The following is a 12,919-nucleotide window of genomic DNA, read 5'->3' on the forward strand; positions in this document are numbered from 1 at the left end:
AGCCCTCCCTGACCCCTGTCCGCTCCCCCATGGCTGCCCCTGCCCACTCTAGCTCCCGGTACTTTAAAAAGAAGCCCTGGTGCTTACTGAGTGCTGCCAGACAGGAGGGCAATCCCCGCTGCCCCCCACCCCATGCTGCATGGGGGGGGCTCTGCTCAATGGCAGAGTTTCCATTGATTGTGATGAGGCCAGAACTTTGCTTGATATTGCTTAAGATATTTTATTCATTTTATATTCTTAAATGTGAACCCTGAGGCATTACAGCACATCCCTGGGAATCTGCTCTTTTGCCGCATAAGATTGTTCCTATATTGTATATCCAGGCTCTGTGCAAACCACTTTTGTGCTGACAGTCAGTCTATTGAGGATTAAAATTGTGTTTGCTACTGTATTTCTAGAACAGGTGCTCAGAGAACCCCACTCATGCCTTTCAAGTGACAAAGAACTTTTTAAACATGTACTATTAGGTCAGACATTCAATTCTGTAACATTAGAAGGTCACACCGAGACTCTCTGTGATGTTTTCCAGTCACTCTATGCTGCTTTCCTTTTGCAAAATGGGACAAGTTTAGGAGTTTGGTTAACTCCTCAAGCCCACTGCCTCTATTGTTATGCGTTACTTGATGAGGATGACACCAAAAACTGGGCAAACACTAAAATACTGAGAGAGGTCTAGTGGTACAGTATTCCAGACCAAGAAGAGATACTGGATATCCAATTTAGAAATTTGCATAAGACTTCTAAATTCGAGAGATGGAGACTGTCAAAGAGGAGAGAGCTTTTTTTATGAAGAGGGAAAAGAGGTAGTTAGCCATGTGTTTCAAGCCAGGGAAAAAAAAAGGCAGAGAAGAGTGGCCCCGCATAGCCTAATTCAGAGATGCATAAGATTTTGTGAGTAACATCTCACTTCATAGTATCACATCAGATACTATGAAGGAGTTCAACTCTACTCTACCTTCTGTGAAAAGGAACTTATTTTACATTTGATCATCCTGGGATACGTTGCTCATTTGAATGGGAACCGACTGGCTTGCGTTTGCAGAGAGGTGAGGACCATTGTCCTAATAAAGTCAGAAAAAAATGAATAGATGCAAGCCATCTTTAATCTACATGAACGTGAATTTGCAGGAGTGTAGAGATCAGAGAATTCAGTGGAATTATGCAACAGTAATAAGCAAGCAAGCAAGGGATTTTAATATGAGCAAGCATTTCTTAGGGCCTTTTAGCGATGACATTTAGGTCATAAAAAAAACAATTTCTAAGGAGAGATAACTATGAAAAGTAAATCCAGAGGCCTAGCAGGACATAATGCTGCATCCCTATAGAGATTTAGGGCCCCTTTGTGGTTTACAGATCAGGAAATGATCACTGAATCTGTTCCTAGCTAATGAAGACAGGGATTGCTCTTCAAGTTAAGCCCATGCTATCAACAGTGGCTTCAGAGAAAAAGAAAAATACTTGATGTTTAAGAAGGGAAAGCCCTCATTTCCCTGCAGTTAGGCTATTTTTTTTTTTTAAATAAATTTCAGACAGAAAATTTTTAAAAATGTAGCATTAGACTTAAATGCTACATTACTTCTTGCAGAATGAAGAAAAAACCCTATATTTGAAATGCTGAGTTGAACAATTTAAGCTTGAGATGAAAACATCCAGATCCCTTGAAGCGCTATACTCAACCACCTTTGTGTACAGTTGCCAGCATTTGAAATCAGTCTTATTTAGGATGACAAAAAGTCACATCAAATCAGCCTTTGAGCCAGTCACTCAATATCCAAAGAAGAAAAAGAAGCTTTAACCAGCTAAGCAGGCTTCTAGTTAGGCCATGGAACAAAAATCTTTTCGTACTTCTTTAGAAACATAACACTGGAAAGGACCCCGGGGTGATCTAATCCAGTTACCTAACAATTACTCATGAACAAAATGCTCACTAACAATTACCAGCCCCAAATTATTCATGGCCAGTTTAGACCTATTCCCCTTCACTCATGTGCCAGCCTTGTCTTTTACCATAAATAGCTGTTCTCCTGCTCGCCTTTCTGCCTATCCCAGTATATTTAGAGAGATCAGTCATATGCTGTCTCAACTTTTATTTTGCTAGGCTTGTGACCATTCTGAACAAGTCAGAGAAGAATCGCTTTATAGTTTGTTTTTTGAGCCTAAGAATCTTGTGTGGGCTGCACACATGTGTGGATGGACAGAAGAGATGTGTTCTTCACTCAGTAATGTTTTTATTGGGTCTGAACTAGAGCAATGTGGTGAACTTTCCAGTTGTAAAACACATTAATGTTTCTTCTAGAAATGTAAGTGAACCTACAGAAGACTACCAAAAGCAACCGCTCTTTAGCAGTCCAACCTCTACCTTCTTAGGCTACTTTTGCACTTGTGCGGTTTTTGGGAAAAGCTAAGCATTGCGTATGCGCAACATTTTTGCTCTGTGGGAGAAACCATGCATTTTACTATTTTTAATGGCAACGTTTCCAGTGTGGACATGTGTTCATTAAGAAACATCGTTCAAGTGGCAAGAGCTCTGTTAAATTATCTTACCAGCTTCTGGGTCAGTCCTGGAGGAGCCCACTCATATGTTATAGTGTCAAACGTTGGATCTTTCCGAGACACGATAGGGTTGGTGATGATCATGCGATTCCTTTTGTAGATACGAACTCCATCCCCACCTTTCACCCTGGCGGTGAGCGTAGAGTACTTTGACTCTGATAACAAGCGGCCAATTTTCCGGTCATCTTCTGCATCAGAGCTGAGGCTGTGATCTTCCTGGCTACATTTACACGACTTGCATATTTTCCTGTGGGTGACAAGTGAGATCATCCTTTTGGTATAAGCTGGACCTCAGTAGGCATGTGCTCTTTCAAAGGCTCAACACTGAACTTTAGTAACTTGAAAGGTTAAATATCAAATCAGACTGTGACACTAGACAAAAGGCTTTTGTGATGCCACAGCTCTGTTTGGGAATTCAGCATGATAGGCCTTGAAGGAATTTGCAGTGGTGTGGAATATAAAACTTACTGCCCTCCCTGGCGAAAGCAGCAGATATACAGTAACAGCACACACACCGATCAACTGTTCCTTCTAACCTGCTGTGACTGAACAGTCAGTTTCCATGAACTTTTAAGGGATTTTTAATCTCAAGGCAGTACAGGTCTTCAATAGTAAAGTGCTAGCCTTTGTTACCAAGGTAGCTCTTGGAGAAGAGGAGCAGTTTACGTGCTTTTCATTATACTAATCCCTATAAGAAAAATAGAGCGCCATGCTGCCGTTTCTTGGTAGAGATATTTTAAAGCAGCTCTAAAAGGAAAAATAGGTTAAGTTCGTTGTTCGTGTCTTGCCAATGACTGAGGAATTTCACATCAATCATTTAATTTATGATTTTGCCTGTAGTTGGCAAATCAGTTGAAAAACCAAAGTAGTGACTCAACTGAATTTCAAAACTCTTTATGCATCCTCAGTGCTGAAGTCAAGAACTCAAGGCTGTTTAGAGCAAAGTTAGAGACCATATTCTTGACATCTACTATATTATTTAAGCATAAGTAACACATCTATGGAGGGTGAACTGTGCAGTACTTGAGTGCACAAATGCAACAGTGTACTAAGCTGCAACATTTCTTGCAAGAACCCAAGGGAGAGATGTTGGATTCATAAAGGAGACAGCTGCATAGTTTATTAGCGTATCAGTTCAATTTGAACTCTGTTCAACTAGCAGAGAGATGTACCCACTATAAATGTTTAGTTTTTCTTTTTATTTTAAGTGATGTCACTTTTATATCATTCAGAATACAAGGAAGTGAGTAACTGTTCATTAGTTTAGTATCTGCTCTGCTTAATTAGGTCTCAACAGGGGTGCATTTAGATACAGCTCTGTTAGACATTGATATTGTAATGGATATTTGCCTAAAGCTTTTTCTTTTTAAAGTAAAATATTGAATAAAGTGTCTGGAAACAAGATCTAGTTCTGGCACTGAACATCTTGTTATGCTGCAACAGACTACTTAGAGAAGTTATATATCCTTGTCACTAGAAATTTAATTGTAGGATAAATAAAATATCATTTCAGTGAAAAGTAGATTTAGGATAGCTAATGCCAACATATACACTTTAATTGCTGATGAGAGGTGCAAGTGTTGCTAACTTCCTGTAAAACAAAACACTTTAAACCACTGCTCTCCCCTTCCCCCAACCATTACCCTGGTGTGTCATCAAGGACAGAAGTGACAGTGACACAGCGCATGTTGGAACACTTCTTCAGGAAGCATGGAGTTATCCTTTTGGCTCAGACCTCCCTGCACAGAGAGTGAGCAATGGCATACAGCATTTTCTTCTTTTTTAAAGTAGTTTTCAAATAATTAGGTCTGCAGCCCCATGTATGGCACACAGGATCTGCGTTTCAGTAAATAAACCCATATGCAGTGCATCAGGTGGCTAACATCTGAGTGGAGAGCATAATTACTTTGGCACCGTGCCCCCTCCTGCTGTACCACTAAAGAGCATCAAGCATGTGTCTGCTGTTTTGCAGTTGGCAGACACCATGAGAGGATGTTGGCTCTTTCAGCTGCTTCGCAAAGTTAGGAGGCAGCAAGCTGTGCCACGGTTGGACAAAGAAAGTCCACCCCCGTTTAGTATCAATGGATTCTTACCCTTGTCTCCACCCCCCAGGCGATGCTGAGGCAAAAATGAATCATTTCATTTCATTTACACAATTAGGAGCATCACGCGGACTTCAAAACAGAATCTATCCTGGGACTTAGAAGGCATCTAAAAACCTGTCCAGGAAATCCATGCCACAGCACAATCATCTCTTGCGAGCAGTGAGGCATGGATTCGTTATGAGGAATGCAAGCTGGCTGTGTCTGCTTTTACACCTGAACTTACATTTTATGTCAGAGTTTGGCTTTAGCTCAGACCCTGCTGCGTCACGGGCCCTGGGTCACAATCCAGGTTTTTCTAGGGGAGGGATATTGGAGTTTGAAAGTTGCCTGGCTCACAGGCAGTAAATTATATGAAGCTGCAGAGTCACGAAGCCAACAGATCAGTGCCCTTGTGGAAGTCCTAGCAAATAAAGAAATGCCCCGTCTCCGTTAAGTTAGCACCTGAGAGGCAAGTCTAAACAGCTGTTTAGGTACCCAACTTCTATTGAAATCAATGGGAGTTTAGCATCCAGGATTGGTCCCTAAGCACATCCCCGGAGCTCGCTCTCTCCTTGCCAATCTGCAGAACAAATAGCTGTATTAATTCTAAGCTAGGCTCTTTTGTGTGTGCAAGTTTGATACAGCTCCAAATGCATCAAGATCTGCAGTCATCTGCTGGAACCGATTCCAGAGTCTGTGGTCTGGTGAAAGATGCATCTCCCATACTCCTGGCTGGGGGAAGGATCAGGGGTTTTAAAATAAAGTGGTTTGTGTTGTGGTTTTGGGGTTTTTTTGTGGGAAATGTTTGGATATGTTATTTGTGATTATTTGGTTTCCCCTCATTTTCCTGTTTCCCCTCCCTTCCTAAAGACCCTAATGGTATGACTGGGATCTCAGGGACTTCACTTAAGCATAGGATTAAATTTAGGATTTTACCCTGTACAAAGAGTGGCTATGGGGTATGTTTACACTGCAGTCAGAGTGTTGCATCTGAGTTACCTTTATCTCAGATGGCTTTGCAGCCTAGATGCAGCAGCAATGAGCTGCCCACCCCTCCATAAAGCAGGACAGGAATGCTCAGGTTATCTGAACTCCATGTTGCAATGGACAGATCATAGCAGGACCAGTTTAAAGGCCCTTTAACAAGAGTTAAATGAATAAGCAAGCATTATTGCACGTACCAATGCATCACTGTTTCTCTTTGTTATAATGCTTGAAGTCTATCAGCAATCATGTCAGCGAAAGGGGAAGAAGAGGCTAATAAATCACAATGGCGCACTAGATTAACATAGTACGGACTCAGAAATCCTCTGCCAGTGTTGGTTCACCTACGGCATATTGGCACAGTACTTTATAAATTTTGGGAGGCACCCAAATCAAAAAAATTAGCCTGTTAAAAGTCTATTTTCCTTTGTCTTGCAGGGCTTAAAAGGCAGACAGGATAGTCTTACAGATTTAATATTACAGTTCATTGTATTAACAGCAGGCAGTCGCTCCACAGCTGTTAGAAGGGATTCTTGGCTCCAAAGCAGCTATAATGTAGATGAAGCAGAGGATCTGTTATTTGTGTAAGATGATGTATCACTTAAGCTTATAGTAATGGTTGGAGTATCCTCCCATCCGTCATCCAAATATCACTTTGAAAATAGTCCTAGGTAATGCCATATCTTCAAACACTGTGTGTGGAATAAAGCTGTTTCTGTCTTTTAGAAGCAGACTGTAAAGGCACCTATAAATGGAGCATCAGTTCCTCACAATGAAGATATCATTTATATGAAAAATGCATTCTTGAAACAAAGAATGAACTAAACAGATCCAGTTCTGTATGCCTGTTGCCAGTGACCTCCCACTAATACTGAGAAGGGAAAAAATGAGGGGGAAGAATAGGATTTTTAAGAAGTCTATTCATTCTCTCTTGATTGTGACTACCCACAACTTGCAGCAGTCTCAAGTCTCAGGGCTTGTTGTGCCAGCTGCCCATGGCCATTCTTCTAAGAGAAGACTGTCAAACAAATCACAGGCATGTCCAGACCACACACCCAACACCAGGAGCTCTGTGTGTGGTGTGGGGCAGCAGAAGAGGAGTCAAGCTTGTCAACATGCAACAAACATTTTCTATGGAAAAAAAAGTTTCTCTTGACAAAAGGTTTGTTTTCCCATGAAAATGCTGGGATTCTTTTTTAAGAAAAAAAAAAAATGTACTGAAAGGGGTTTTTTTTTGGAAATTAAGGGTAGGGGGAAAGTTTGCTATTCACCCCTTTTCTCCTTAGAGTGAGGCTGAGAAGTGATGGCTAGAAAGTGGTATTTAGAGGTTTGCTTTTGGGAATTGGCTTATAGGTAATATATATATGCATTAGAACAATAGTTCAGGGTAGCAGCAAGGGTTAATTGATTTCTAAAGGCCTGATCACACAGTTCTTGCAGCCTTTAAGGCAGACGGGGTGTCTAACACAAGGCCAATGGATATACACATAGCCTGGGAAATTGTGGGCATATACCACACTGTTCTATATCATGAGATAAAGTGGCACTAGCTCACAAGGCCCCAAAGTGGGGGCCTGAGAGTTTTAGTCTTGGGGGAACAGACCAAATTAAGAGAAGACCTGGAAAGCCCAAATTCGGATGTGTGCATGTGATGGGCATGTGAACCAAAGGAGTATGCTGACAGGACAGAACGTGGACAGTATGACGACCACAGAGAGACCATTCATCGATAGCCACAGATGAGAAGCCATCAGGAGGGGAAAGGAATAAAAAAGTAGAGACTTTAGAGCAACAGGGGAGTTCCCATCCCCAAGAGGGGAACCTGAGGCACATAGGCTGGTGGTATGCCCTCAGTTCATCTCATCCATGCCACTGGGGAGGTGGAGGGGGCGGCTTCAGCCTCCGACCTCCAGGCTGCTGACATCTGACATTCAAGACAGAACCTCAGAGTGAAGCTCACATCCTGACCAGATGTACCTTGACTCTGATGACAGCCCTAGGGTTGGTAGCTATAGAATTGCTTGCATTATTTTTTTTTTCTGTTATCACTGTGCATCAATAAATTTGCCTATTATCGAGTGGAAAGGTCATGGTTGGTCTGTGGGTTTTGGGTCCCCCCAGAACATGGCATCTGGGTCCTAAAGCCAGTGCCAACAAGAAGGAAACATTTGTGGCAAATTGGAAAATCTGGTGAAAATCCTCATTTTGAGACATGGTTTTGAAATGGAAAAGCATTTTAACTATCTTCAGAGCCACCATAGCAGCTGTTACATTTCCAGAATACATCTTTATCCAGGAGAAGAACTAAAATAGCTGACCTGCCATAGCACCTGCAAGTGCCCAATAAAGAAATGAACAAGAGGGAGAATTAGTGAGAAGTGTTAAGTCATTACTCCCAGGATTCTTTTTTCCAGAGAATACTGTAGTTCTTTTGGGAGAGGATTAGCTACAGAAAAAGGAAAAAGAGATGGAGAGAGTGACAGGAGAAGGTCCCAAAACTGGCTCTAGCCCTTATTGGTTTCCCTTGTTCTGCAACTTTGCAAGAGCTACACAGGTAAAACACTTATCAATTCTCCTCTGCATTGAAGATTATGGGAGATAACATATAGAGAAATCCTAAAGAGACACATTGAAAGGCAGAGCCCAAACAGAAGATGAATTACCTCCAGGAATGTGGCTCAAAGCCTGTACACATCCCTCTGCATCGTAAACAGGGCACACCTCTTCCTGACTGCTGCTGGCTTACAGACATCTGGAAGGGAAAACAGAAAAATTAGGGGTTTTTTTAGTTTTTAAAAGAAAAGCAAAGGATCCTGGGCTCATGTTCCTTTATTGTATATTGTTTTTGAAGCATGTTGAATCCTTTACAACTATCCCTTGTGCATTTTGAAAGTTCAAGATAAGTCATGGAATACAGTTGTTCAGTACTTGCAGTTGGTTTGCTCAAGAGTTCTGATCTTGAATGGACACAAGAAAGGGATATGGAGACCTCTTTGTGCTGTCTGTCAGTACTTCCATCATCCATTATAAATGAACAGTGGGCTAGAAGTTTCGCTTTTATCAGTTGATCCCACAAAGCATCAATCCAACTGGAGACTCTGGGCCAAAGCTAAGCTTCAGGCTTTTCCTTACCACAGCACTTAAAACAACCATTACAGTGCAGTTGGTCAACTTTAAGCAAGTTATTACACTGTGTATAAAGGCAGATATCTTGCATCCAGCCTGCTGTCAGGACAGGCAAATGCTTTTTGCTGAATTGATCAAGTTGGGGGCTGTGTTTTGATAAAAGTTGCAACTATACAAGTTGGGAGCTGGGCAACCACAGCCTGTGATACTTTTGCATGGACAGAATCTCAGCAAGACTCAAGGAGTTAAATTCAGTGCCAACTTTTATACTATCTGAAAACAGAATGAAGGCAATATAGCTGCATGATATACCAGAACTGCATTAAGAATCTTTCTCCTTTAGCCAATAGAAAGAATGCTTCCCACCCAGCCACATTTTTCTTGGTAGTTTATTTTCAACATGGGAACAATTATTCATTTGTATAGCTTCATGCATTGTAGCTGACTACGGCTTTTTCTCTCCAGCTTGGCTGGCCATGTTATTTGCCTAAAAACTGTAGGTTCAAAGCCAATGCCCTGTATGAGCAGATTTTTTTTTCCTTTTTAAATTAAAACCTGACACATCACTTGCGGCCTCTCCCTTCAGTTTGCTTCTTCCATCTTCACTTGTTTCACTACTCTGGTTGCTCAAGTTATATAGACAAGTGCAGCTTCATATGCTACCTTTCCCTGGGTGATGCTCTTTGTCCACTCAGCCCCCGTGGCTGAGAAGCACTGCTCTAGTACAATGGTGGGGCTCTGATCTTAGTTGGGTTCTCTACAACCCTGCCAAAGGGCAAGAACACGTCTCTCCCTACTGAAACCAGAAAATAAATGTATTTTTGTGTAATATAAAATGTATCTATAACATGTTCACTTGGCGGCATCTTTTTCTCCAATAAGACTAGAAATGAATGGGCCTATTACTTGGTAGGATTATTTATATTTCATGCAAGCCCCTCATTTTCAATCACAATTGAACTCCAGGCAAAGAAGGAATTCTCAGGTTTTTGTTCAAGGTCTCACCCGCGGCTGTTTTCTGGTGTTTTCTAGCACGCTTTTTTTGTACAATGGGCAACCAATATTTTCCTTCATCTCATAAGGGTACTTTATTTCTACATGTACTTGCATGAGAATCTGATTTTCCAACTGGATACAGTGGAAACACCAGCAAGCAGCGAATGATTGAGATGCATGGTTGTGATTCAATACTAAAGCTCATTCATTGGTATGTAGATTTCCTTGTACAGAAACTCAAATGTATTTTGAGAATGTGGCATGTTTCCACATTTCGGGCGTTATGTTTTATGGATGGTTTCCATGGTGAACAGGAAACATGGTGGGGGGAAGAAATAAAAGGCCCCAGGGAGGAAAGGCAAAGAAAAAGAAGTGTGACTGTGCTGCACGTTGTGCTTTTCATTCAAGACAGACAGTCTAAATATAGATATGGGAGCCCATGGCTGTACATGGAAGGTGCTGTCAAAATGGTAGTTTCAAAATGAGAGAGAGACCAGTCTGCGATCATTTGTTGATTAAAAAAAAGCCAATAAGATTATTAGTGCTTTTGCAGTGAAGATTTATCAGACATGACTACTTGAATTTAAAGAATGTAAAATGCATGACAGGTGCCAAGAACGAAGCAGTTCCAGAGGAAATATTATGGAGAAATGATACCCTGGAATGCTGAATTTATAATCAGGCTTGTCAGGTCTAACTGCCTTCGAAACTTTCTCAGACTCTCAGCTCTTAAAAGACAGTTTGTCTGAACTGGCAGCAAGTCTGTAACAAACCAATTAAGAAATATTCATAACTGGGTTGAGGCACTCCCTTTCCCAAATAACGATTGATCGTAAATAAGATTCATCCCTGTGTTTTGTTCTATCTTGTCATTTTTGGACCCTCAGAGCTCACACCCAGTTCAGTATTTTTAAAAGTGACACTTGCTCACTGTCACCTATTGATCGTGAGCAATGTTGTCTGGCCAGTGACAGGAGATGTCTCAATAGAGAACCCAATTAAGATCAGAGCTCCACCATCGTGCTAGGCCAGTGCTTCTCAGCTGGGGGGGGAGGGGAGGGGGGGGCAAGAGTGGACAAAGAGCATCACCCAGGGAAAGGTCATTAGCTGGCGCACTGAACTGATTTTGTTGCAGCCATATTCAGGTGAAAAGAAAAAACAAACACAAACCCCACTGTTTACAGGGCAGACAATTAACTCGCTCCATCAGTCACTGAATCCACCCCATTCCCTTCCTGACGTTAAATAACTTTCTTTAGAATTCGTTCTACTTTTGTGGCAACGAGATCTTTCTGACAAGACGTGCAGAGACTGCCCCAGTTCCTTTGAAAGCCAGACCTCACCTCAGCTTCAAAGCTGGAGGATTTTGATGGCTCTTTAAATGACGTTTTAGACAAACTGCATAATATCATTTAATTAGGCTGTGTATGGAAACCGAAGTTTTGCAAAAATAGTTTTAAGAGTGGTTTTCAGATGTTGCCCATTTTAAAAGTAGGAAATATGATGTCTTGTAGCTTTGCGCAACTTATTACATGGGCTTGGTTATTGTTAGCAAGACCTAGGGGTTTTGGAACATTGCTTCAGAAGCTGGAAACTCAAACTCTATTCCTGCTTTAGTGTCAGCTGCTCCATGGACACTTGGCAAGTTGCTCAACTTATGCTACCGTCTCCTTTTCTGCATAATGAAGTTTTGTGTTGCAGTTGCACCCCTTCCTCCTTGATTCCTGCTCCACCCACACTTTAAAATCAGCTGCCTCCGAGGGGCAGTGTCATTTCTATTCAGGCACTGCTGGGTGAGGGGTGGGGGGTAAATTGACTCCATGGCTCATTATACTCCACCTAATTCCTCCTCATTTCAGAGGTGTTAATGACCCCTTCTCTTTTTTTAATGGTCTTGAAGGTCCATTAATCAAGCTATTCTTTCTTCTGTAATGTTGCTGTCTATTAACCATTCCTGGTAATATCACTTTATTTCACAGCCCTGCAGACTTTTTCTAGCAAAATTACTGGACCTAGGTTAACATTTCTAAACTTAGGTGAACATTAACAGTGAAATGCTGAATGCTCAAGAAGGCTACATGCTGTATTATGAATCTGAATAAGAGATGCAAATTTAATTGACCAATACAAAACTAATAAGTCTTTTGACTATGTTTGCAAAGTTTATTGTGTTTTTTAAACTTAATGCATAATCTAGCAAATTAGTGCACATTCCAATAGACTTGCATTGGTTTTAAAACATAATAATAAAGCACTGGGCCCCTAGTATATTGGTCAGTCTTCTAGTTTCTTTTTAACTGGAGCAAAATGTTGTGTTGATGCACCACACCAACTGCACACCCCCTTTTCAAAATCCCAGATCCATCCTTGTATGTTAGTAAAGTGTTTTGAGAGTAAATGTTAAGTTGCTAAAAGGCCTAGCTATCAGAATCCCATAAATATAACTACTAGGACCAAGCATCATCTGAACTCTGGAGTTCAGACTAAACTGTAGTCATATTCTCTGCTGACCCTCGAGCTACAATATTCTTGATGTTAGATTGGATTTCTAGCAAGTTACTGTTTTTCAGCACATTATTTTATTTGATATTTCTAGCACATTATTGTTCAGAGCTGAGGTTTTGGTCTGGTCCCCAGTCCAAATTTCTATAAGCAAATTTCTTATGTCACTCACCCCACCAGCATGGCATCAAATATTAGTTTACCTACTTGTTAATGTGCCATCAGGGTGTGAACTACACAGGAACTGCTAAAAAAACAACCTTGTAGTGCAAGGTTAAAGTAATTGTACAAGCAAAAAAGACACCCGAGACATGACAGGAACATGAAATAAAAATCTCTCTTGAACCACTATAGCTAGGAAATACCGATACAAGCCACTGAAGAATCAATGTCCTGAGGAATCACAAAATAAATATCTACATTGGCCTTCTCCTCATGACACAGGCCAGGAAGCTTTTCCAAACCCAGGCATTCAGCTGAAAGTTTAGCCAGATGAGGGCATTTGAGCAGGGGTGACCCAGCTGGTGCAGAAATTATTTGATAGTTAGGTTGACCATAAGGAAATCTGGGGCATCTAGGACATGTCCCCCTCCTCCTCCCCCGCCCTAATGCAGTGCCAAGTCAGTGGTGCTGCTTGGCATCTGCCTCCCCCCAGGACTGTGCCCTGTTTCCCT

General features: G+C 41.4%; 1 protein-coding gene across 4 annotated transcripts in view; it reads right to left on the reverse strand.

Moving 5' to 3' along the window:
- LMCD1 (LIM and cysteine rich domains 1) overlaps window positions 1-12,919 on the reverse strand; it is a 59,541-nt gene that overhangs the window by 18,863 nt on the left and 27,759 nt on the right. For all 4 annotated transcript variants that reach the window (XM_025204775.1, XM_006024147.3, XM_025204777.1 and 1 more), the window contains 2 exons: window positions 8,285-8,373; window positions 2,545-2,800 (listed from right to left, as the gene is read on the reverse strand). In XM_025204775.1, the coding sequence (XP_025060560.1) occupies window positions 2,545-2,800; window positions 8,285-8,373 (345 nt within the window). The remainder of the gene's footprint in view (window positions 1-2,544; window positions 2,801-8,284; window positions 8,374-12,919) is intronic.

This window comes from Alligator sinensis, unplaced genomic scaffold, assembly GCF_000455745.1.
Source record: "Alligator sinensis unplaced genomic scaffold, ASM45574v1 scaffold451_1, whole genome shotgun sequence".
Taxonomy (NCBI): domain Eukaryota; kingdom Metazoa; phylum Chordata; order Crocodylia; family Alligatoridae; genus Alligator; species Alligator sinensis.